This window comes from Harmonia axyridis, chromosome 7 (assembly GCF_914767665.1).
Source record: "Harmonia axyridis chromosome 7, icHarAxyr1.1, whole genome shotgun sequence".
Classification (NCBI taxonomy): Eukaryota; Metazoa; Arthropoda; class Insecta; order Coleoptera; family Coccinellidae; genus Harmonia; species Harmonia axyridis.
Window position 1 is genome coordinate 7,596,448 of NC_059507.1, and position 27,050 is coordinate 7,623,497.

A 27,050-nucleotide genomic window follows, 5' to 3' on the forward strand; every position below is an offset into this window, starting at 1 on the left:
AACGTTGATTCACTATGGGACATAAGAAGTGCGTTCTTTGCGGAGAAACTTGCGAATTGAGTGAAATATCGTATCACTGATATGTTTTTATTCCCGCGCGCTTCATGTCAAATTTGCTTACTGAAAATGACATATGTTCCCTCTATCTATGATTATTACTTTGAAGTTGCGTACATTCAACATAAATTGTGGCTTCATTATTGGTGAGTACTATAAGGAATGAAAACTATATCAATTGCGCACATTGAAAATGAAGCAATGTCAATCTGAGCATCCCACGCTTTCTTTTTTAGTTGTATAAAGATTAGACTAAAATTATCGAGAAAATTATGGAAAAAATCGAAACAAAATCATTGCTAGTAAGTTGAGGAGTAGATCAAATGCATATGAATACCTTTACCTAACCCAACCCGCTCACCAAACATCAGTCAAAAAGTAATCAATAGTGAAACGAAGAAAAAACCGACTGAATATTTTGATAAGAAAAAAGAATACCACTAAAAAAAATTTATTTGTTTTTTCCTCATTTCCAAATAACCTAGTTCAACAAAGATTTACCCATGTTCTTGGGAAAACGATCAAGTTCTTGTATTTTATTATTTCCATTAATGTTTTATTGTCTTCATTGTTCTCGGTTTATGTGCACATTTATAAATCTACCCATTGAAAGTATTGTTCATTGGAATATGTAATATTATCAACATATCCATATGTGAAGTTTCCTTATTTTTCGATCTGAAAATCGTGAACAATTAGTTACTGAAGTAATGCATTTATATTGTTAGTTGTTACAGAAAATTTTCTGATCTAGATTTCAACTAGTTGCAAGAGTTGATATTTATAAGCGTATTGTGTTCCAAATCTGTCAATTTTCTTTTGACAGGACAACGCGTTTACCGTTTTGTCTGAACAATACTCCTTGACATATACTTATTAAGAGAAAAACATGTCTTTTTATTCTATTTGGAGTTTCACTATTGCACTAAGGTTACTTTTCTACATTGAGGTTAGTCTCGCAGACAATTCATTGTAATCAGGGATTATATAAAATGTCAAATGTCAGCTCGTGACCTACATAAAACGCTTTTTTGTCCCTCAGTTATTAGTGCTTATATTTCAATAATTTTTTTTGCACGATCTGTATAATAAGCATTTTACTTTCCTAAAACGGGAATGAATTGAATATTCTACTTCTCTGGGGTAAAAAAGCATAGCAAACTCAATTCAATTCATTTTTTCATATTTACATCAATAATTGTAACCACCGCTAACAATGAACAAGATGTTTAAATAAATCTTTGGGGAGGAACAAAAAATGTCTCAAGTTTTCAGGGGTAGTTTTCGAATGAAAACTTTGGAGTTTGATTTCAAGGTCAAGTAAATTTTTTGAATGGGGAATATAAATTTTTCTTTGCAGAATCTCATTCTTCGTAAAAAACCTAGGAAAATATTTTCTATTTTGTTTTTGTAATAAAATGAACCGTAGAAATATAAAGTGTTCAACATAGAAATATTTTTTGTATTCTATTGTATCTTATTTTTCCGAAATCCCTATGGTTTTATTCCATAATAATTTCTTTATAAAGTTTAAAAGAGTTTTCAGAATTTCAACACGTAATAAACTCGTTCTTTCTGAATGATATTCCATTCTCTTTCTATTTATTGGCAGGAGATTTTTATCCAATGTTGATACACATACATATATCAAGTTCGTATTTCGGTATTCCCCCTTTCTGCATTTTTACTGTAATATAAGTTTATCTATCTGTTTATTCTTGATATATACTTAACTAATTCAACCAAAACTTATCATACAACCTGCCGCGTTAAGTAAATTCTAAATGACCTCGAGATATATTTTCTGGAGAAATAAAACGACAAGAGGATCAAATCATGTACAGATTTAATTTTGCCTAACCACATAGGTAAATATCTCTTATTGACAAGGTGTGATCTTATTGAGCGCAATTGAGTGGAAAAATTAGGTAAAATGATGGGATATCTGTATTCTTATATACAGTTCTGTGGTCTCCAATAAACTAATAAATAAACTGACTGAGTCAGTCAGTTCTCGATTTTTTTTGTATCAACTGTAAAGGGGTTTTTTTTTTAGAGCTTTAGAACTTTAAATTGCAATAAAACAACGATGGATTATTCGATTGACATGAATTTTATTTATCCGCAAGATAATCTTGTGGCATTACATTTTAAATATGATTTCTGACATATGACCGCCACGGCTGGCTCGGATGTACTCCAATCTGGACGTCCAATTTTCGATGACTTTTTCCAACATTTGTGGCCATATATCGGCAATAACATGGCGAATGTTGTCTTCCAAATGGTCAAGGGTTTGTGGCTTATCCGCATAGACCAATGACTTTACATAGCCCCACAGAAAGTAGTCTAGCGGTGTTAAATCACTAGATCTTGGAGGCCAATTCATAGGTCCAAAACGTGAAATTAGTCGGTCACCAAACGTGTCTTTCAATAAATCGATTGTGGCACGAGCTGTGTGACATGTTGCGCCGTCTTGTTGGAACCACAGCTCCTGGACATCATGGTTGTTCAATTCAGGAATGAAAAAGTTAGTAATCATGGCTCTATAGCGATCACCATTAACTGTAACGTTCTGGCCATCATCGTTTTTGAAGAAGTACGGACCAATGATTCCACCAGCCCATAAAGCGCACCAAACAGTCAGTTTTTCTGGATGTAACGGTGTTTCGACATACACTTGAGGATTAGCTACACTCCAAATGCGGCAGTTTTGTTTGTTGACGTAGCCATTCAACCAGAAGTGCGCTTCATCGCTAAACAAAATAAAATGGACGTAGTGCGCGATACGCATTCCGCACAGAACCATTATTTTCGAAATAAAATTGCACTATTTGCAAGCGTTGTTCAGGCCTGAGTCTATTCATGATGAATTGCCAAACCAAACTGAGAATTAATCACTTGACAGCTGTTAAATCGGTCGCCATCTGGAACAGTAATGCCAACTTAAAGTTATATACCTCGAAAAAAAAAACAGCCTATATTAATGAGAAAGAGAAAATAAAGAATGGTGAAAATGGGAAACCATCATTTGACATTGCTGCGATTCATGTTCCACTATTTATTCGAATATTTTCAGTCTTGGTTCATGAAAATAAGGCGTAACCTGCAGTATTGTCCTGGGTTTATATCGAAGTTTTCAGCCTATTCATTCTTCCATTCTGCTGGTTGTTTACGTATTCTCGTATTCGGGTTTATATCTTCGGAAGTTGAAAAACAATGGCAGGTGAAGTTCCGCTGGATTTTTAGAGGGTAGGATTGAATCCCTGAAGGATTTGCAACCGTATAGGATATTGATTTCCTGGATTGTTGCCAAGATTGAAAAGCGCTGACACAAAATCATAAAATCTAACTGTGAGATCTCTGAACTGGAGGGGTCAGGAGTAGTTTATGTTGAAAGGTTATTGGGGATTCGACTAGGACTAGAAATATATAAATTCGATTAGTCGTTTTATATTTCATTCGAATTGTCGAATAATTCGAACAGTCTAATACATAGACTAATAATTATTCATAACTGACAATTCGAATATGCATTAGAATACTTGTATATATTCGACTAATACTTATTATTGATAAACGACTATTCGAACATAAACAAGTATTGTAATATATCTAAATATTTAACTATTAATTACTGGTAAACGACTATATCCGAATTTTCTATTCTATTCTAATGTATTCGAATAGTCAGTTATTAATAAGTATTAGTCTAATATTCAAATATATTAGAAACGTCGTATATGTTCGAATAGACGTTTAACAATAATTATTAGTCGAATATTCCAATATGTATATACGATTATATATTGAAATATTCGAATATTTACAAGTATATATCGCAATTTTCGAATATATACGAGTATAAATTGGAATATTCAAATATATACGGGTACATTTTAAAATATTCGAATATAGATGAATATATATTGAAATATTCCAATGTCTACGAGTATATTTAGGAATATTCGAATATACAGGGTGGCCATTTGAAAACGAAACAGACGAGATTACAGACGAAATAAAGTTTTTCGATAGAAATGCTCGGACAGGTCGATTTCTGTTTCGAGTGGGACAACTTGAGAAGGAGGTTACGGACGCATAGCGCTTCAACCCTTGCTGCTACAACCCCCACCCCCAATTTTTGAATAGGGAAGATGGGGTGAGTGATACCTCAATTTAAAGGTATTTTTATACTGATTTCAGCACAGGAATTGTTTTTTCATTTTATGCATTAGTTCTCGAACTATTCATGCGTTAGTTAGTTAGGAAGGAAGCCACAGTCATGGTTGTTTTGAAGCTCAAAATGTCGATTTTTCACAAAACACTACAAGTGCCATGAAAACACTACTTCATTTTCAAATACTTAGTTAAGAATATTTCGAGAACTAATGCATAAAATGAAAAAACAATTACTGTGCTGAAATCAGTATAAAAATACCTTTAAATTGAGGTATCACTCACCCCATCTTCCCTAATCAAAAATTGGGGGTGGGGGTTGTAGCAGCAAGGGTTGAAGCGCTATGCGTCCGTGACCTACATCTTAAGTTGTCCCCCTCGAAACAGAAATCGACCTGTCCGAGCATTTCTATCGAAAAACTTTATTTCGTCTGTAATCTCGTCTGTTTCGTTTTCAAATGGCCACCCTGTATATGAGTAAATAGGTCTCAGAGTCATCATACCAATTTCTCCTCATTTTTCATGAGCCAATTTACCATCAGCTGCGTATAGTTATATGTATTCCATAAAAAAATGTGATTACTAGACAATAACATAACATTATTGTAAATCGCATCCATATCTTGGGCAGGTTTTTTGTTTTTATTTTCTTGCAAATATTTTCAAATAAGTAAATTATACGGTACTCAATTGTCAATAGAATTAAATTCATCAATAATTAATACAATTATACATGTTCCTAAATTGTAGGAACTATTATAATAACAAAATGTCTCAGTGGTGTTCAAAAACTGCATAAAAAATGTAAGTAAATTATTTTTGACTTGACTCGACTCTTTGCCAGTACTCTCGTGACCACAGGTTCGAATCCGAAGAGGTTGAATGTTTTTTTTCATTTTTAAAGTATTTTTTAATCGAAAAAACATTGAATTTTGAATATTCTTCAAGATAGTAGGTGATAATGAACCGTTTTGAAGAATTTGTGTTTTTTCGAGAATTTTTGATAATTTATTTCGGAATTCACCTATAGTTTATAACTTGATCTGTCTCGTTTAGAGATGGTTCATTATTCTGTTCTCGCGATTTTTAGGCGGAACAGGAGCCAGACTGGAAAATGGTGGCGCAAACGACTTCCGTTGCTTTAATTGAAACAATTATTTCGCAGGTGTGTCTGGCTCCGCGGTTTTAGCGGTCTCTGTCAGATGAAAATCACTGAGTGCAAGTAAACATCGATACTGACCAAAAGTAATTTCATTTCCCGCGCAATGAGAAATTGAAATTGATGTGTTTATTAGTGAAACCACAAACATGGAGATATAAATAGAAGTATATTCGGATCTTCCTGTAAGGCGGGATTTTAGTCGGTAACAATTCGATGCATATTAATATTATGGTGTCCTATGAAAAGGTATCAATGTATGTATATTATATGATTTTTTTGTATCTATACGTTTTTTTTTTTGGGAATAAGCCCGAAATTTTCAGTATTTCTTTTGTTGTTAAATGGGTATAATTCTCCAATATACTCACTGATGTTGACGGTTTTCGTTTATTCTTTTTCTTTAAGGATTCATCAAGCCAAGTAGCTTGACATTTTAAACAACTACTTGACTTGAAACTCATGATCGTGAAAAATAACATACTTGAGCTTGACTTGACTAGATTTTAGATATTTATTGCTTGACTTGATATAAAAGCTACTTAATATTACTTGAGCTTGATATGCACGCGTTGCACGGCATATATTTCTGCAATCTCGTGCGCGCTTAGACCAAATAAGGGGATTCCTCGAGCGCCGAGAGACTGAAGCATTCGCCAGTGTGACTTTATTAGTAGTTTTCTCACATTTCTATGAAATCTATTGGTAGATTTTGGTAGTTTCAGAAATATCGTTCCAAACTTTGCCAAAATGGCCAAGGATTTTTCATCAACGCCAGCATCTTCAGTTCCTATTGAAAGACAATTTTCCAGAGCTGCTCTTACAGTTACAAAAACCCGTAAAAGGTTAGGCGACGAATCTATAAGATGTCTCATGTGTCTTAGATCCTGGATGGAAAATTATGGAATCAAGTATAGCCTGGAGGTTTTTCGATAATAGGAAACTTCATTTTTTCTTTTTTTATGATTTATAGTGATTGATTTTATGTTTCTATTTCAAAAAAATTGATATTTTCGCAAATGTACAAATTGATCGTGAAAAATTTCATGAGAAGGATATGAAGCTGCAGCCATAGATTTAACGGTCATTCTTCTTCACTGTAAAATGACAATTCATTGTTTTCTCTTAAAATATACTAGTTTGTTTTTTATTTCAAAATGAAACCTCTTATTGGAAAACCCTGTATCTCTTCTCCCTCGACAACAGTTTTATTTTCATCATTATTACCCTTCTTAAAAAAAACTAATTGACGTTATTTTTTTCTTTTTCAGTGCTCATCTACGAAGACATAGAAAACGGCGAATTTCAGTTCAAGACACTCAAGATCACGGACTTCGGCCTGGCCAGGGAGGTCTATAAGACGACCAGAATGTCCCAGGCCGGCACATACGCTTGGATGGCCCCGGAGGTCATAAAAAATTCGACATTTTCGAAAGCGAGCGACGTTTGGAGTTACGGGGTACTTCTCTGGGAGTTGCTGACCGGCGAAACACCGTACAGGGGTATCGACACTTTGGCTGTGGCGTACGGGGTTGCTGTGAATAAACTTACCCTGCCCATACCGAGTACTTGTCCTAAGCCCTGGGGAGACCTGATGGAAAGTGAGTATAAACCCTTTTTTCGCATTTTTTCAGCGCTCGTTGACCGAACTGAGCAGATTCTTACATTTCGTTAAAATGTTTTTAATTTTCGAATCCATTTGGGAGTTCCTTAAATATAAAATTTTTTTTCTCCAATTCTGTGGTTATTCCGTTCATTCTTCCACATCTTGTAGAACAAAATCGTGCGAGAATATATCAGAAACGCACAGTTTTCATGGTTATATTTTATTATTCTATGTTGTTACTCCGAACTTTCCGCCACGGCTTTATCTGTCAATTCATGAATTTGCCTTAAATAAATCAGTTCTGCCAACCAACATTTTTCAATGCAAAAATCACTAAATTATATTTATGGAAATATTTCATTAATTTCAATGAAAATGCAATGAATTAGAGAAAATAATGTATAATACGCGTACAGAAGGCTCATTCTACCACTCGTTCATTCCAAAACTCGCCACTTCGTGGCTCGTTTTTGAATTTTGAACTCGTGGAAGAATACCAATGCCTTCTGCACTTGTATTATAAATAACTATTCTGTTAATTTCAAATCGATTCTTATATTCTCACATAATTATAGATTCCTAACTGGTCTCTGATTATTTATTCCTTCCTTTCCATGAAACAAGTAGAATTCTATAATATATCCAATTATATCCCACATTGACCACAAATTTGTGTATAAATTGTTTTCAAATGAGTGAATGGATATTGTTCCTTTTTCGTCCTGTGAATTCAAATTCGATTATATATTTTTTGGATAATTTTGCTTTTAAAAAAGAAGTGCCATCTGCAATTATTTTAAAACGTCTTCATTGAATTATAATAGGCCAATTGAAAAGTCCCCGGTCTGATGCACAGATGCCGGTGCTAGACTTAAATCCATATGATTTTTAGTTAGTACCAACCTTCAAACGATACGTGTCAAAATTTGAGAGCAGTCCGAACATTAGTTTGCGAGACATTGCGTTGTGGGTGTAGCTACTTTTGTTATTTGAAAAAAGATGGAAGAATTTCCGGGGTCTGCACCAGGAAAATCAACATTCATTGATTGGTATGCTAAGTTTAAACGTGGTGAAATGATCACCGAAAACGGCGAACGCATTGGACGCCCAAAAGAGGCTGTCACCGACGAAAAAATAAGAAAGTTCGCAAAATAATTTTGAATGACCGTATGAAGTTGATCGAGATAGCAGACATAGTGAAGATATCATCTGAACGTGTAAATCATATCATTCACGAATATTTGTACATGAGAAAGCTGTGTGCAAAATGGGTGCCGCGCGAGCTCACAATCGATCAAAAGCAACAACTTGTTAATGATTTTCAGCAGTATTTGATGCTATTTAAGTGCTATGAAACTGGATTTTGGTCCGATATGTGACAATGGACGACACATGGCTCCATCTTTTCACTCCGGAGCCCAATCGACAGTCAGCTGAGTGGACAGCACACGATGAACCGAATCCAAAGCGAGGAAAAACACAACAGTCAGCTGGCAGGGTTATGGCATCAGTATTCTGCTATGCGCAAGGTATAATATTCATTGATTACCTCCAAAAAAGCCAGACCGTCAACAGCGATTATGATATAGCGTTATAAGATCGTTTAAAGGATTAAATCGTTACAAAACGGACCCATTTGAAGAAAAAAAATGCTGTTTCATCAAGACCATGCGCTGTGTCTCAAATCGATGAAAACAATGGCAAAATTGCATGATTTGAGCTTCGAATTGCTTCTGCATCCACCGTATTCGCCAGATCTAGCCCCCAGCGACTTTTCCTGTTCTCCGACCCCAAAAGAATGCTCGATGGAAAGAAATTTAGCGCCAATGAAAGAGTAATCGCCGAAACTGAGGTCTATTTTGAAGCAAAGACAAATCGTACTACAAAAATGTTATCGGAGAGTTGGAAGATCGCTATAATCGCTGTATAGCCCTCGAACGCAACTATGTTGAATAATAAAATCGAATTTCGCCAAAAAAACTGTGTTTTACTTTGGTAGACCGGGAACTTTTCAATTGGACTGTCTCAAATTCGATGCTCACTGAGAGCACATCGAGAACTATAAGACTTAGGAAAAAATCTTCAAGGACCCCCGATCTCTTTTTCCGAAATAATATGATATCAGAAAGCAGATCATAGATATCTTGATTCGCATTGGAATTTTCTTTTAAATGTCCACCATGTAATGTAATGGTTTATATTTACAATATACATATTATTATATGCTATATAGCTATATAACGAACAGTTCTTCATCATTGGTACGATTCTATATTCTAGCAATTGTGAAGGTTTGCCGTCTCCTGATATTTTGCATTAATGGATTTACAATTATAACGAATGAATATTATCGTCGGCATCACAATTACCTGTAATTAAATAACAATTTAATTTTTTTTTAGCATTTATGTTTCAACAACTGAGGTTAATTATTATAGTTCAGTGAATTTCCCCGTATATTGGTTATTTATACCGGAATCGAATGATAGGTTAATTGTTCTTCATTACCCTAAGATGAAATCGATACATTTCGAGAAAGTCTTTTGAATAACAGTCGATAATTTGCTCATGTGGAACACAATATTCAGGAGATTATCATTGAATTTTCTTCCTGAAACTCTATCATTTTGAGTTTTGAGTCGAAATGGTTTCAAAATATAAGGTTCAACGATTCAACTCACTGTTAAACTACATCTCATTTGGAGCCGGTATTATAAAGGATAACCGACGGTTGAACCGCGGGTCAACTACCAAATTCCACATTTCTAGAAAGGAATTTGGTAGTTGGCGCAAAGGTTGAACTGTCGATTGTTTCGATCAATGGCACACGGCCTGGCTGACCAGCACTTCCGGTCTTATGAAGAAGTAAAAAATTGGATCGATTCGTGGACCGCTTCAAAAGATGACCATACTTTGAATCATAAATGTATAGGGTGTTTTTTTTCGAGGTATATAACTTTAAGTTGGCATTACTGTTCAAGATGGCGATCGATTAAACAGCTGTCAAGTGATTTATTCTCAGTTTGGTTTGGCAATTCATCATGAATAGACTCACGCCTGAACAACGCTTGCAATTTTATTTCGAAAATAATGGTTCTGTGCGGAATACGTATCGCGCACTACATCCATTTTATTTTGTTTAGCGATGAAGCGCACTTCTGGTTGAATGGCTACGTCAACAAACAAAACTGCCGCATTTGGAGTGAAGCAAATCCTCAAGTGTATGTCGAAACACTGTTACATCCAGAAAAACTGACTGTTTGGTGCGCTTTATGGGCTGGTGGAATCATTGATTAGTACTTCTTCAAAAACGATGATGGCCAGAACGTTACAGTCAATGGTGATCGGTATAGAGCCATGATTACTAACTTTTTCATTCCTGAATTGAACAACCATGATGTCCAGGAGCTGTGGTTCCAACAAGACGGCGCAACATGTCACTCGTGCCACAATCGATTTATTGAAAGACACGTTTGGTGACCGCCTAATTGCACGTTTTGGACCTGTGAATTGGACTCCAAGATCTTGTGATTTAATACCGCGAGACTACTTTCTGTGGGGCTGTGTAAAGTCATTGGTCTATGCGGATAAGCCACAAACCCTTGACCATTTGGAAGACAACATTCGCCGTGTTATTGCCGATATACGGCCACAAATGTTGGAAAAAGTAATCAAAAATCGGACGTCCAGATTGGACTACATCCGAGCCAGCCGTGGCGGTCGTATGCCAGAAATCATATTTAAAATGTAATGCCACAAGATTATCTTGCGGATAAATAAAATTCATGTCAATCGAATAATCCGTCGTTGTTTTATTGCAATTTAAAGTTCTATAGCTCTAAAAAAACACCCTTCATTTGTAAGATAGGAGGAAATAACGAAAATAACCATAATTGATATTTTGCTATGTTTTCCCATCTGAGTAACCGACCGCCGCCTCTCTCGCCCTGGCATAAAACCATCCACTTTTCTCTACGTTTCTCCTCTGTTTTCATATCGTCTCGGGCCCCGTGGCCTAATATGAATTTACGACAACGATATCCTCGCCCCAACGACACGCTCATTTTTTACGATGACACCATTATGGTCGCTCCCCGGGTCTAATTGAGATGCAAGACGGCCGAAAAGGCTGTCGACGCGCGCTCTTTAAAATAAAAGACTATCCAGGAAAGACACAATGGTAGATAGGACGCATACAAATGAGCGAGAGCGGTGGGACGTCCTTCTGCGATGATGGCCTGAAAGACGCCCGGAATTGACGGTGGAGCTGTCGTGGTTTTGGGCGGTGGAGATGAATGGAGTGGGATGGCTGAAATTTGGGCGTTGCGACGCCAAGTTCTTAACGTCGATATCAGGTCTGGAGATTTTTCACAGGAACTGGGGTAATTCAATGTTGTTTGAAGACTTTTCAATAACGGGCGCCCCAAGTGCCAATAGCTTCAAGAACCAGCTTGATGAACTTTTTTTTCATAATTTGTTTTATTTTTTTTTAAACTTCTTGTGTTTTCACGATATTTTTTATTGTATCTCATACATGAAATTTCTGTTTAGTTTTTGTGGGGTTATAGGCTTCGGCCTCCCCCCTTCTCTATTGTAATAATAATAAGCAGATCCAAGAGGATTATTAAAAAGTCAGGCAGGAATTTTCCGTTTATTTCAGACAGTTATTTCATTTTCATTTTTTTCCTGTAGTACGATTTGTTTTTCGCTTCGAAATAGGCCTCAGTTTCGGCGATTACTTCTTTATTGGTGCTAAATTTCTTTCCAGCGAGCATTCTTTTCGAGATCTGAGAACAGGAAAAAATCGCTGGGGGCCAGATCTGGCGAATACGGTGGATGCAGAAGCAATTCGAAGCCCAATTCATGCAATTTTGCCATTGTTTTCATTGATTTGTGACACGGCGCATTGTCTTGATGAAACAGTACCTTTTTTCTTCAAATGGGGCCGTTTTTAAACGATTTCATCCTTCAAACGATCCAATAAAGCTATATAATAATCGCTGTTGATGGTCTGGCCCTTTTGGAGGTAATCAATGAATATTATACCTTGCGCATCCCTGAATACTGATGCCATAATCTTGCCAGTTGACTGTTGTGTTTTTCCTCGCTTTGGATTCGGTTCACCGTGTGCAGTCCACTCAGCTGACTGTCGATTGGACTCGGGAGTGAAATGATGGAGCCATGTTTCATCCATTGTCACATATCAACGCAAAAATTCATGTTTATTGAACTCACACAGCTTCAAACACTGCTCAGAATCATTAACACGTTGTTGCTTTTGATCGATTGTGAGCTCGCGCGGCACCCATTTTGCACACAGCTTCCTCAAGTACAAAAATTCGTGAATGATATGATGCACACGTTAAGTTGATATCTTCACAATGTCTGCTATCTCGACCAACATCACTTTACGTTCATTCAAAATTATGTTGTGAACTTTTTTTATTTTTTCGTCGGTGATAGCCTCTTTTGGGCGACCACTGCGTTCGCCGTCTTCGGTGCTCATTTCACCATTTAAATTTAGCATACCAATCAATGATGGTCGATTTTCCTGGTGCAGACCCCGGAAACTCTTCATCTAGCCAAAATTTTGCTTCAACTGTATTTTTCCCTTCAACAAGCAATATTTTCTCAGCACACGAAATTCTTTTTTTTTTTCATATTTTTTCAAATAACAAAAGTAGCTACACTCACAACGCAATATCTCACAAACTAATGATCGGACTGCTGTCAAATTTTGACACGTATCATTTGAAGCTTGGTATTAACTAAAAATCATATGGATTTAAAACTAGCATCAGACTGGGGACTTTTCAATTGGTCTAATATATGTATAATAACAATTTCCAGGTTGATGCAAAATTTCAAGTTGATCGCTTTCAAGAATCAACAGATCGGACTAGGTTTAAATTCAATTCGAGGGGATTGTCTCATGAGATTATTTAACCGACAACAATGACATCATAATATGTACTTGCAGTAGTTTTTTGGTCTCCAATAGGCGCATGAATGATCGAGCGCTTGAAATCTCCTGACACCGAGTCAGTATTTTTCCCGAATATTTTCATAAAACTTACACGCTAATTGTAAACATTGGAGTTTCTCCAGGGAGGAACTAACATTCATTAAGCATATACTCAGCCTGAATACGGACCTGTGCCGCATCGCTTTCAGCGCATTGTTCGACTCCTGGAAAACCCAAACCGCAAGAAAGCAAAACAAACAAAGCGTTATCGAACTCAAATAATACTTATGTCGTTTTCAGACTGAACAGTTAATAATGGATCCTCGATCAATTATATAATGATGTTTTTTCGACATGCCATTAAGTTTTGAACCGGACCTATAAAGCCGGAAAACGAGAAACCTATCGATTCGAAGGAAAAACATCGGTATGGAATTGATAGGAGAGGGGAACTTGTTGCAATTTGATATTTGGTAACCCTAACTTATCTTGAGAACGTCGTTTTTGTTGTTCGTCCACATCGGCATCGTAGAATGCTTAAATTGATTTTAAGTCTTTAGTTTTGACTTCATATCGGTTTACTGCCAACCATAAAACTTATGAATCGTTCAAGGAATTTTTTATCTCCTTGATGTTTTCTTCATTTCGTTTTGGAATGCGTGAAAAAAACTGCTATTTTCACATTTCTGTTATTTTTGAGCGAATCATGCACATATTATACTATTTTTTAGTCTTTTTCGAATTCTTGGTCAAATTCAAGAACCGGCCTTTAATAAGAACTCCCGAACGAAAAAATCTAAAAAAATTTTCTGATACGAACCCTACATATGGCTTGATTAAAATAAATTATACAACGAACACAAAATGAATTAAATCTCCAAATAAATGAAATATTAATTAAAAACCCAGCACGCCACTGGATTATACGTAAAAATGTGCCTGTATAATGTTTTAATTTCAGAGCTCTATCATCAGTATTAGCGAAGATATGAATGATTTTAGATATCGCCATTTTTCCAATTTTCGCTTATAATTCGACAACAAAAGATGTTGGCCAAATATGAATACTACTTTTGTTAGTTTCTCAGAAAAAAAAAAACGAGAATAGGCTATCAGATTTTGTCTATCTCCTCTGGTTTAAAAGTTGTAACGGGTGTTTTTTTTCGAGGTATATAACTTTAAGTTGGCATTACTGTTCAAGATGGCGACCGATTTAACAGCTGTCAAGTGATTTATTCTCAGTTTGGTTTGGCAATTCATCATGAATAGACTCACGCCTGAACAACGCTTGCAAATAGTGCAATTTTATTTCGAAAATAATGGTTCTGTGCGAAATACGTATCGCGCACTACGTCCATTTTATTTTGTTTAGCGATGAATCGCACTTCTGGTTGAATGGCTTCGTCGACAAACAAAACTGCCGCATTTGGAGTGAAGCTAATCCTCAAGTGTATGTCGAAACACCGTTACTTCCAGAAAAACTGATTGTTTGGTGCGCTTTATGGGCTGGTGGAATCATTCGTCCGTACTTCTTCAAAAACGATGATGGCCAGAACGTTACAGTCAATGGTGATCGGTATAGAGCCATGATTACTAACTTTTTCATTCCTGAATTGAACAACCATTATGGTTCCAACAAGACGGCGCAACATGTCACACACCTCGTGCCACAATCGATTTATTGAAAGACACGTTTGGTCACCGCCTAATTTCAAGTTTTGGACCTGTGAATTGGTCTCCAAGATCTTGTGATTTAACACCGCTAGACTACTTTCTGTGGGGCTATGTAAAGTCATTGATCTATGCGGATAAACCACAAACCCTTGACCATTTGGAAGACAACATTCGCCGTGTTATTGCCGATATACGGCCACAAATGTTGGAAAAAGTCATCGAAAATTGGACGTCCAGATTGGACTACATCCGAGCCAGCCGTGGCGATCATATGCCAGAAATCATATTTAAAATGTAATGCCACAAGATTATCTTGCGGATAAATAAAATTCATGTCAATCGAATAATCCATCGTTGTTTTATTGCAATTTAAAGTTCTATAGCTCTAAAAAACAACCTTTAGTTCGCACATCGAAATGTGCCCACCCTGTACAGCCTGGTTCAAATTCGAAGTGAACTACAGCAGTTATATAAAAGTGGATGGCACATTTTCGAGCCTCTCTGTAGATCCCATCATTAGATATAAAATTCGAACCACCCTGTACAGCTTCAATAAATATATTTGTGTTATGAAATCCCCCGTTTACTTTAGTCTAACCCTTTATTTCTTCCTCCTCAGGATGCTGGGAATCTGATCCACACCGAAGGCCTTCTTTCGAACAAATACTGGAGTCTTTAGATTCAATAGTTCACTCGTCCTTTACCCAAACACCACACGAAAGTTTCCACATCATGCAAGATGACTGGCGGCAAGAAATTGAGGAGGTCCTTCTGGAACTACGACGAAAAGAAAAGGTAAGTCTGTAGTCTATCGATCTTAAAATACCGGTGCTCTTTATTACACGCTAAAAATCGAACGTGCCTCGGAAATCTCATCTGTTCCTGCAGAATTCCAGCCATACGACACAAAGGATCTCATTACTTTGTTATTTAGTTGTATGTGTGTCTATACATATAGCTTGTTCGGTTATTATTATATCGTAATTTTGATTGTACAGGGTCTTGCAACAGTGGCGGGGTGTTCCATATCTCTATTTGGGGAGATATAAAAAATATGATTCCTATTTATTTCCTTACTCGATATATGGACCACCTCGCCACTGTTGCTGGTTCTGTATATATGAAATAATGATTTTTCGTCTGAAAATAATTGAGAGGATATAATATTGGCATGGCAGACAATTTTAAGCTACCGCGGTAGCTCATCGGTTAGAGCGCTGGACAAATGATTCGGAGGTTGCGAGTTCGATTCCCGCTCGAGGTGGTACTTTTTTCTGAATAAAAAATTGTCCGTCATGCCAATATATATGTCCTGTATATAGTTTGAATGAAACGAAAGAATATTTGTGTTTCTAACTATTCACACCTTCATTCTTTGCTGCTTTTCAATATGCGAAGGAATGCAAAACGTTCGAGGAGGTAATATCAATTATTCGAAAGCTCTCTTATATCTTGATAACATGAATTATTTTCGTTTCGTCTAGGAACTTCGATGTAGGGAAGAAGACCTCCAAAAAGCGCAAATGCTGCAGAAGATGCAAGAGGAACAATTACGAATGAAAGAAAAAGAACTGCACGACCGAGAATTCGACCTTCTGAGAAGAGAACTTAATTTTATAATAACGCAACAAACACCTACGCCTAATAAGAGGAAAGGTGAGTTACATCCAAATTGATAATAATATTCACTTGTATGAGAAGAACATTAATCTACTATGTATCACTCGAAATCGTTATCAGAAGGAATGATTTCTGAAACAGATGTGGTAGCCTGGGATCAATGAGAAACGATAACATAAATTGATATTCAATTAAAAAAATAAAAATATAAAAATAATAATAATATATGAAATTTAAAAAAAATGTGTTTGTTGGTCCCTTTGATGAAATAAACAGTACTGAGGAATATTTTTCACCAGTTCTAAGAAAATTTATAATTTGTTTTTGTTAAATTTCCACGAATATTCTTCTATGTTCTTATTTTGATCAGGATGTTGATTCATTCTGCTCCATTTGTTGCGGTTCTTTGCGACAGTTCAAAAGTTGTCGACATTGAACCGCAGTTGAAGGAAACACTAATCGTGGATGGCATAAAAAAAGTCCAAAGGCTATCATGCGCTGATAGGGTACACATAGTAACAGGTCTTCCTTTTCTACAGACAATGGTAGTCCCGAAATGGTCACTGAAAAGCCTCTCTTCAATTTTGAACCAAGAGTGGTCTGAAACGATTGGATTGGACTCTATTCCCATATAGAATTTTATCCAATCGAACTGAAATTTGGAAGTTGCAAACCAGCAAAACTTGTATTGAGTTTTCAAGCTAGAAAAATTAATGCGGTTTGGCAACAGATTTTTTTTACTAAATTTCATGAGAATAGCACTTAGTGTTTCCGATAAAAGCTGTGGACGACGGACCGACAGATTTTTTTTAGATTCCACAAATTCTTACACGTGAACTGAGAAAATTTCAGAAGGGATTGATATTTTTTTTACTCATGCGATTCTCAAGGTTTATTATTATAAATAAGCCGAAATCAGATTGAAGAAATTATTCCTTCTGTGAGTAATACTTCTTATGTAACTGAGTATATTCAATTATTTATTAAATTTCGTGAGATATTCCATTTTCTTCTTTTTTTTTCTCAGGAAAGCTAAATAAATCTCGCTTGAAATTACTGAAGAAAGAACCAGGAACTACGATAGGTTACCCTTCGGATTTTAGGCATACAATAACTGTCCAACATACTGTAGATCCTAAAACTATGGCTGGTGTTATAACTCCCCACAGTCCACCAGGAAGCCCAGCAATCCCCAGGCTCCGAGCAATAGCACGTGAGTAAATGGAGTTGAATGTGAATTCAACGATTGCACAGAGTGAATATGAAAAATAATCTGTCGGCGACAATATTCTATAAAAAAAATATTCGCTTAAGCTTCTTATTTTAAGGGTTGATAAGTTCCATATGTTTTTATAATTATTGTTTCCTAAATAATAATTATTGAAAACCAGTCGGCTCCTTATTGGTGAGCAGATAATTTTTTATATTCACTTGATATTTGAATTATCTTTCAATTTTATATAGAGTGCAGTTTTGTGATCGTTTTATTTTCCTATTGGCATGATATTTTCTTCTTTTCAAAAACTGCATGGATGATAGCCATGTAGGTTAGTAAAAGTGTGTTATTTTTTTTTTTACTGTGTGATTTACAGTAGTCGTGAATATTTACGATTGTTTTATATTTGTAGTCTTTTCAGGCATCACTGTTCAGTATAAGCTTTTTTATTCACTTTTTAGAATAGTCCTTTTTTTCTCTTCTGAATTTCTATTTGCGGATGGTAATGTATTACCTGTGTAACGCTGATTTTATATTTTATCGTGAAGCCTATTCACTTGAAAAAAGCGTCATCGGAAATGTCGCAGAAGACAAAATTGAATATATTTTTTGACTGAAAGAGTCAGCAACGTAAATACTCAGTTTCTTTACTGACATTGAGGTTAAACACATAATATCGTTATGTGATGTTATGTATTTATCTTTATTTTCAGTTCAGAAGAAATAAGCATTATTCAGTGTTCAGGTTAGATAATATATTTTCTCTATTTCAGCATCGTAATGCATTACTAAAAACAGTGCTGTAATGAACTCATTATAGCGTTGTTTTCAGTTATATTTTTCGTTTTGTGGTAGTCTACACTGACTTCCGATCCTATCAAATTTCAACACACGTCAATTGTCAAAATAATATACTTTGGTTATAGTGAAATGTTTTGCAACATTATTCGCAATTTCCCTTGATTCCCTGGTGGTCTTAAATCGGTTTTGTCAGACATAATTCACGAATTCAATGCGTAATTATAAATTATTTCAAAATTTATAACGTACGATTCAAATTCGAATACTGTAATCTGTCAATTTTCGTAACAGTCATACCATCTGCCAAGATACAATACAAAAGTCACTAGAATGTATAATCTGCATTTTTCATTGAATTTCGACAATATTTCACAAAACTTGACCGAAATAGAGAAAATATTGTCTAATACTCGTTGAAGAAGGCAAGTCCAACACTCATGCGTCGAAAACTTTCGCATTCGTGTTGGAATAGGAGCCCATTCTGCAACTTGTTTTAGAATATACTATTGTTGCATTAGTTTTATGTTTTATTCAGTACATTTCCCAAAGCCTTTTTTTTTAATGAAGGCAATTTTAAGAAGTGCAAACTAAATGAGTTTTTGTTCGAGGAAGAACATATAAAAACATAATCAGTATTTCAATAGGCAAATAATATACAGGATGATACATTTGAAATTACAAAGTTAATTATCATTTTGAAAAAAGGAAAGATCTAACAATAATGTAAATACCACCAGATCATTGCAGACCCAAATCTATAAAAATCGTGTGATCTCTGTTTTCCAGATGAATGAGGCGTTCCATACATTAAACCCATATACATACCTGTATAATTGTTAATATTTGGTCCTTAAAACGATTCGTTTTGCAGATTATACCTAAGTATCACTGCAATTCTTGTCTCAATTATACAATAAACAAAATTTCAGAATGTTCATCCATAAAATAACACACTCGCCACTATAGGAAATTAAAAAAAGCAAAACTGCCAATTTAACTAAGACAAAAAAAAGTGAGCCTTGAATTTTCAGTGCCCGCTGACGGAGTCAAGGGCAAAACCTGGGGTCCCTCCACTTGTCACCAAAGGGAAAGGGGTCAAATCACCATGCTCAGACCTGCTCAGAACCGCAGTATATTCTCAAAGAGCGCACCTAATTTGGATAAGACCCGCGCACCTCTAGGAGGCAAATCACCTCACGAAATAGGTAATAGCTCTCCCCCCAGAAACAATAACAACTCCTCCCCAACCGATAGTGTTAAGAGTTCTGGTTTTCAACTTTTCCTAAGTAAAGCTTTGACTCCCCTGAGTGAGATAAAAAGGTTTGGGCTTAACACTAGAAATAACAGCCTTCCGATGGGCAATAATGCTTCGGCTAAGAAAGGATTGGGTAGCAATAATCGACTGAGTAGGTCTATAGGTAACATAGCCGATTCCCATTATGAATCGATCTTTTCGACTAATAGTTTTGTAGTTGCTAAAGGTGTTAGTAATTCGATGGACTTCAGTGATAGAACCGATTTGTAACATTAACTTAATGGAATCTATAGACCGTATATAGAGACTTTTCTAAGACAGAAAAGATGTTGGCAGTACTCTCCCACTTTTTATATGGTATATAGGCTTACAATGAACTAGTTTGATGGAATTTCAACTTTTTCCACTTCAGGTATACTTGAAAATATACTTGGATTACTCCTAGATTCAAAAATTGAATTATTATAGACATGTGTATAAGAATTCGAAAACCAATTCTGAAAATTGAATACTTCTAATTTCTAATAATGAATTGAATTACACAATATCAATTCTGTTCATGTTAAATGTACAACAAACAACATGCAGGGAGGAAATCCATAATGTGCTGTTAGTTCTTATTAAAGACCTCAACATCTTGGTTGAACACTGAAAATACTATATTTAGAAATATCAACTTGAAATAATGAAATATTCCATGAAATGCTACAAATGCATATTGCACAATAAAAGTAAAAAGTCAAATCAAAAGAATTCATTATAATTGAACAGAATTTGTTTTGTGTTAGTCCCGTCGAAACATCCTTGTTCTTCAAATCCCTAAGCATCTTACTACATTCCTCTGCTCTGAGAGATTTTTAAAGCTTCTATGAAAAAAGTTAAAAAAAGAGCACAGGAAATGTGGACGCTAAACTTAATTTGTAAGCCTATAAGTATAAAAAAGTTATCAAGTCAGAGTATTGATTTCACTATAGAAAACTTTTCTCTTGCCAGAAAAATGCCGTCGTTTTAACTTTTTCACAAAAACTAATGAATTTCATGTATTTCCGAATTTTTGAAATCCATATAATTCACATGTTTTTTTTTTTCTGGCCTTCAATTCATGCCTCTCTTTAATTCAATGAATTCCAAAAGTGTTATTACATAGATATCTACAGGGTTTCTTTTTCGTTTCAAAGAAATAATTTGAATTTGTCATTGAATAGTCATTGCAGAATTTTGGATGACAACTTTTGTTATTCAGAGTAGAAAATAAACAAAATTCTTGTGTTGTTAATTATCTTTTATTTTGTATTAATAAAAACATTCTATTCAAAGGCATATCTGTGGAAAGTTTACCACATAGTATTTGTAAGTTTCCTGTGTTTTATTAGATTGTTCGATCTTTGTTATTACCATTATGTGATAAATTCTTACGAAATTTTTATTTATTTTTTCGTCTTTCACTTTTCATCCATCATTTATTCGTATTATTCCATTCATGTTTGTTTTAATATTTATTTCACAGTAATAATTATGGTCGACTATTTTTTCCTATTTTATTTCTGTAGTGTATTTTAAGTTTAGCTTATAAACTATAATCATTTAGTCATGCACTATTATGAGTTAAGTCTTTTATATTACAGTTCTTGATATATATTTTCTTTTTTTTGTTTATAGTTTGTATCTGTAATGGGTTTGCTATTATGGTGATGGTTTAATTTTGGTGTAAATTTGAGTTTGAATAAATTCTGTATTGATGTTTTGTATTTGCTGTATTATTTTACACACGCATGTCCTTTTTTCTCGCACGTTCTTGCTAATTGCTATTTTCTATAACAAATGGAGTATATATTTAAATTTAACATAATAAAATCACCGAAGATTTACAATAAATCAATTCAAACAATAAATTATATATTGAGAATACATACTTACATTTCAACTAGCTTTATTAATTTATTTTTCGATGAAAAACTAATCTAAACTCGTTTCCTGATTGTCTCCAATTACGAATTTTCTTGATTGAAAGAGAAATCGCTCTTGATTTCAAAATTAATGATTCAGCAAAATATTTTGAACGAAATAATGAAATAAAATATTGAATTAACTGCTACATTGCATTCAATTTGATGCATAAGATTATATGTAGCACTTTCGAAAAAATCAGAAAAATGTCAATTGTTATTCACTTATGGCAGGTTTTTTCTTATGGCTGATTTGTTCTAGTGATATTAAATATTTTTGGTTTGCTAACAGCTTGTTGGAAGTAGTAGCATAGTGAATAATAATGATATTTCTTAGTGTAAAAATCAGAGAAAGTTTATGTTTGCCCTCACAGATTTCGTACCACCGGAGGATTGGGGTCCTGAATATCCTATACCGACTGCAATAAGACATAACGTGCCCTTTCCAACTTTATATAGTGGCGAAGGTAAGTGGATATAAAATGTATAATAAGTTCTGATTAGAAACAAGGTGTTACAGGAAGAAAAAAAGAAAAATGAATATATATTGATTCAAGTAAAGGATGAGCTTCTGATAAGTTTAGAAACAGAATATAACAAATATATAAATATTTCAATAAATGAGATTTATGAATTTCATGTTTCTCTTTCTATTGAATCTTGAGACTTTCTCAAGTAGGAAATAAATTGATAGATAACACACAAAACAAATTGATCGAAAATATCAATACCGTTTACTTTTCAATTAAAATTCAAGTTTTTCTCAAATTGTTACCCACACTTTGAATTATTTCAGGTCAGAGAGTGAAACCAAAGCTAGGTATAGTTGAACTTGTTCTGTACAATATCGCTGCAATGTTAGCAGGAGTGGCATCTGGCTATGATGTAAGATTATCCAATGTTTCACCATTCCATCCAAAACTTCAACCTAATAGGTGAGAAAATTTATCTTTAGTACATGGTCTGATTTTACAGGGTTAGAACTATTTAGATTCCCTGTATCTCTAACGGTTTTCGATATCCCTGTAGTGCCCCTCTTAATAGTTCTAACCCTGTATATTTACTGTTTCAAGTTTTGTTTTTACAATCCTCACATAATACAAGAGCATGATCAAGACAGCTCTCGTCATTAAAATTCTTTAAAAATCTGAAGTCAAAACTTCCTGGCCAGTGACATTCCATGACATAATAGAATGATGCTTGAACACAATGACATTTGTCACTTTTTTGAACAATTTTGACATCGAATTCTGCACCAGTGAGTCGGACCTTGTCATTTGAGACTAATCTGACTCAAAATTTGAAAATTATACATTTGGGCAAAATGATAAGCCTACCTGTTCGACCTTATGGTGATATTCATAGTTTTCCTAAACTTAAGGTTGTGAAGCTGTGAGTTCAGAATGTGGAATTCGATATTTGGACAGTATGTGTGCATATTGACATTTTATAACACATTATAAAAATTTACCTACTTTTCTAAGGTCTGAATTTGGCGATCTACCTGCTTGGCGGCCTATTGAAAATCAAGATTACGAATACTCAACCACTTCAGGGTACAACCATAACACTTACCACGGGCCCACAAAACACTATCGTCCGATGCTGACAGGTTCACAACTGATAAATTTGCAACCGGAGGACCAACGACCACTAAGGTTCACCGATTCACCTCAACATCATCCACCTAATCCTTCTCCGAGAAGAAAATCAAGTTCTACCAGCAACGATGGTTCTGAAATGTATGGGCCTTATGAAAGAAATGCGACAATATACATTCCAGGTAATAAAATGTGAACTGCATGTTTTTGATAAAGCTACGTAACATATTCGAGATTGAAATTAAAATTCATCACATGTATTTTGATCTATATCCAAAGATATCGATTGAAATAAAAAATCATAATCATCATAATGTCTTTTTCCAATTATTTTGTGGTGTTATGGTTACTCTTATTTGTATTGAAATACCCATTATATTAATTTTTAGGTGACTACCAGCATGAAATGGCACCTCTCAAAGTAGAAAGCATCCCCTATGGACATTATGTAGATCAATCCTACGGAGGATACAGCTCAGAGTATTCTGCTACCGGGACAAGTACTACACTATACGGTTATGGCACTGACTATGCATATGACAACCCATCAAGTATAAGTAGTCATAGTAGTTCAAGAACACCCCAGAGGTTACCTCTGCAAACTCACAGAAGGACTCCTTCGAACGTTTCCAATGCTAGCTCAACAAACATAAGTGGATCCAATATAAATCCTAGTTTTAGGTTAGAAGAAGATTTAGCACATACCCCAACTCATTTTGTAAGGAGACAGTTGTATGATTACGATTATAATAATTTCCAAAGGCAAAGTTCACACGACATTAGTTTCGAACGTTCTGGTAATTTTGAACGGCCTAGCACTTTAGAAACTACTTCGGGTTACACCAAGCTTCGCTCAAGTCTCAAACGTAACAACTTTCAAACTAGTCAAGGCCATTCGGGGGGGAATACTCCTACAAACCCCACTCCCCCAGACAGTTTAACATCTGATGATAGTTCATATGTTTCGGCAAAAGAAAGTAATAGCTCTGTTTCGAGAGTAAGGTTTTCTCCTACGACTCTAAGAGATTTACCCATAATTGGACAAGCTCAAGATACTACTGTTCCTTTACAAGTGCGACGGACTAGGCAGAGGCCTAGTTTTGCTGAAATGGAGAGGGAGTTCATGCAATAATAAGAACTGGTAATGGATTTTTATCTTTTCTAACTTGGCACTAGCACCAAACAACTTGTATTTAATGTAGATACTAATCAATCAGAATCAATAATCAAATATATATTGCAATACATAATGAATAGTGTTAAAGAAAATCATTTTTGTTCAGTTTCGGTTATCTATTACCAGAGTAACCGCACTTTTATTCTGGTCGAGTTCGGTAACCACTCCTACTCGTCTTGTCATTTGTCATTTTAATTTTCAGATTATAGAAAAAAATCATGAAAGAAAAATGGCAAGATATTAACCAGTAATAACCTCCAAAACTTCTGTCAAGGCAAAATTCTGTTGACCAATGACAAGTGGCAAGTGTATATACAAAGCAGGTTACCTGGAATATTGGAAACTGTTAGTAAGCACTCTGAAATTCTCGGCGATATACCTATTATAGTTCAGAATATTTGATGGACTTCAATCAAATTCAAGAAGTGTTAATCCTACAAGCCGAATTCTGAAATGACTAAACAATTTGCATGGAGAAAATATCTTTACAAACTTGAATCATATTGAAAAGGAAAAACATAAAATTTGCTCAAAAAAGGTCACAGTAAGGAAATGTTTGTCTGAGATCATTTGGTGAAGGTATTCTGTCAAAAATTTTTAGTAATTCACAGGTCTTAGGTACTTAGCGAACCGTAACAAATATGAAAACATATCAGATCAATTAAACTTTATGAAGTATTGAAAAGAACTACATTTTTGTAATCTATTTGTCTATTCAGTATTATAGTATTACTACGAAATTTCACAGTAAATCATAAAAAAGAATATACTTACATAATTTTTATTATATAATTTTTAATACTTAAGTGGAACTGTTAATTCAAATGTCAATACAAGAATTGAACTTTCACAGAAAAATCTTCTTGAAACTCAAAAGTATCAAACTCTTGATTTTACCATTCAGTTTGTATATCCAGTAAAATTCTCATTAATTTTTTGTGAAAATTGGTATCGCCTTTTTATAGTAATCGTCTTTATTTATTATGTGAAAGTAAGATATGGTTTTTTGTTTCATAGATGTGATATTTGTTGATATTCAAGTGTTGTTTGGTGCTAGTTTTCCAATAACAGTTATATCGAACCCACCTTCATTGTGAATTGAAAAAAAATTGATGTTCAATTGATTCATTTCATCAAGTAGAAATTAATTCAATATATTCGAACTATTTTCAATGTTATCATTGAATTCTTAAAATATTTCAAATATTGTATAAATTGTTGTTGATTCGATTGTATTCATGACATAATTATATACTGTTTTGTGCCATTGTGTTACGACTAAATATATTTACTATTTAGTAAAGTAGCTGCGTCAGAATATTCGGCAAGTGATTTTAAATATCAGTATTCTCTCAAGCTGATCTTGACTGTTTTTTGGTAATATTTGATCTCGAAACTCATTCCTCTCGTGAATACAGTAGCTCAAGTCTGATTTAAATCACTCCTAGTAGAAAAAAACGAAGAAGTAGTAGACAAATAAACACAAATCTCGAAGCTTACTGTAATGCATTTCTTCAAGTTATATTTGCAGACTTCATAAATTCCATTTTACTAGCTTTCAGATATTTCTTCAATGATTTGTTGGTACATTCTGAAGTGCGATTTGAAAATGATCTTTCACCATGTTGTTATTATATATATTATATGAATGTGATTATGAGAACTTGGAATTTGACTAATTTTACTCACAATCCATAGTGCCTCATTAAAATTCACATTTTGATGGTGATAATCGTAAACTTATATAGTCATTTTGTGCAATTATAAAATTTAATAATTCAATTTATATCATGTTTATGACTAGGTAGATATTGCCTTAAATATTTTGGATAGTGTATCAAAATTGAAAGATGTTCTCAAGGAATAATATCTACTATCTTCCCAAAAGCGTTGTGTGACAAAATATTCACTATTACTTGATTAATTTTTTTTTTGCAAATAAAAATATGAATGAAAGGCAACATAAAACAAATTTATAACTTTTGTTTCTTAAAAGACCAGCAACACTGTTCGGAAGATAATAATATATTATATCCATTGATCCTTTGTGGCAGTAGCTTTTGTAAATTTTGTACTTATGAGATTATACTCAGAATGCTCGCTTTTCTACCATGAATTGAATTTGAGGAAGTGGTATCAAATTTTATTTATGAGTCAGTCAACATGAGCGTTTTTTTAAATTATGCGATGTGAAAAGACTGTATATAACATTCCATTGGATTTATTGTAAAATATTATTTTTTAATTTATTTTTTATTCGAAATTCCCACGTAACATGCGAGTATCGAGATGACATTTAAATATTTATTGATATTTGTAGAATTATTAGTTGTTTTATTTATTGAAATCATGGATAATGTACCGAAATTTTTTTCAATCACTAGATGTGTTGTTAGAATTTCTTTGTTCTTCATCAAATACAGTTGGTACTCAAAAAGCATTGAAATAGTGTTGAATGGGACCATGTTTTGAATCTGAAATAAACAATAATCAACTCCCCGATTAACATTTTGTTATTTTTTGAGTAACAACGCATGAATTTGATCACCCAGTAATGATGTAAATATTCATATAAATAAGAATATATTAACTAAATAAGTAACGTTGGCTTCCATATGGAAAATCATGTTACTTTTTCATTTTAATTTTATATAATGTAAATACATTTCCTCATTGATGGAAAATGATGCTTGAAAATACTCTTGTAACTATACCAAACTGAATAGATGAATATACAGAATCTTGTTTTTATGTTATTTTTTGGGAACTACGCTAAATTTTTGTGGAAAATATT

The 27,050-nt window shown here is 34.3% G+C and overlaps 1 protein-coding gene across 4 annotated transcripts in view; it reads left to right on the forward strand.

The window, feature by feature from the left end:
- Window positions 1-26,996, forward strand: part of LOC123685130 (mitogen-activated protein kinase kinase kinase 11-like) — a 49,601-nt gene extending 22,605 nt beyond the window's left edge. For 3 of the 4 annotated variants that reach the window (XM_045624722.1, XM_045624721.1, XM_045624724.1), the window contains 9 exons: window positions 6,667-6,996; window positions 15,260-15,435; window positions 16,125-16,296; window positions 17,288-17,473; window positions 19,309-19,482; window positions 21,853-21,945; window positions 22,275-22,413; window positions 22,963-23,261; window positions 23,469-26,996. In XM_045624722.1, the coding sequence (XP_045480678.1) occupies window positions 6,667-6,996; window positions 15,260-15,435; window positions 16,125-16,296; window positions 17,288-17,473; window positions 19,309-19,482; window positions 21,853-21,945; window positions 22,275-22,413; window positions 22,963-23,261; window positions 23,469-24,211 (2,312 nt within the window). In that variant the 3' untranslated portion in view covers window positions 24,212-26,996. The remainder of the gene's footprint in view (window positions 1-6,666; window positions 6,997-15,259; window positions 15,436-16,124; window positions 16,297-17,287; window positions 17,474-19,308; window positions 19,483-21,852; window positions 21,946-22,274; window positions 22,414-22,962; window positions 23,262-23,468) is intronic. The other variant, XM_045624723.1, reaches the window with a different exon arrangement.
- The last annotated feature ends 54 nt before the right edge of the window (window positions 26,997-27,050 follow it).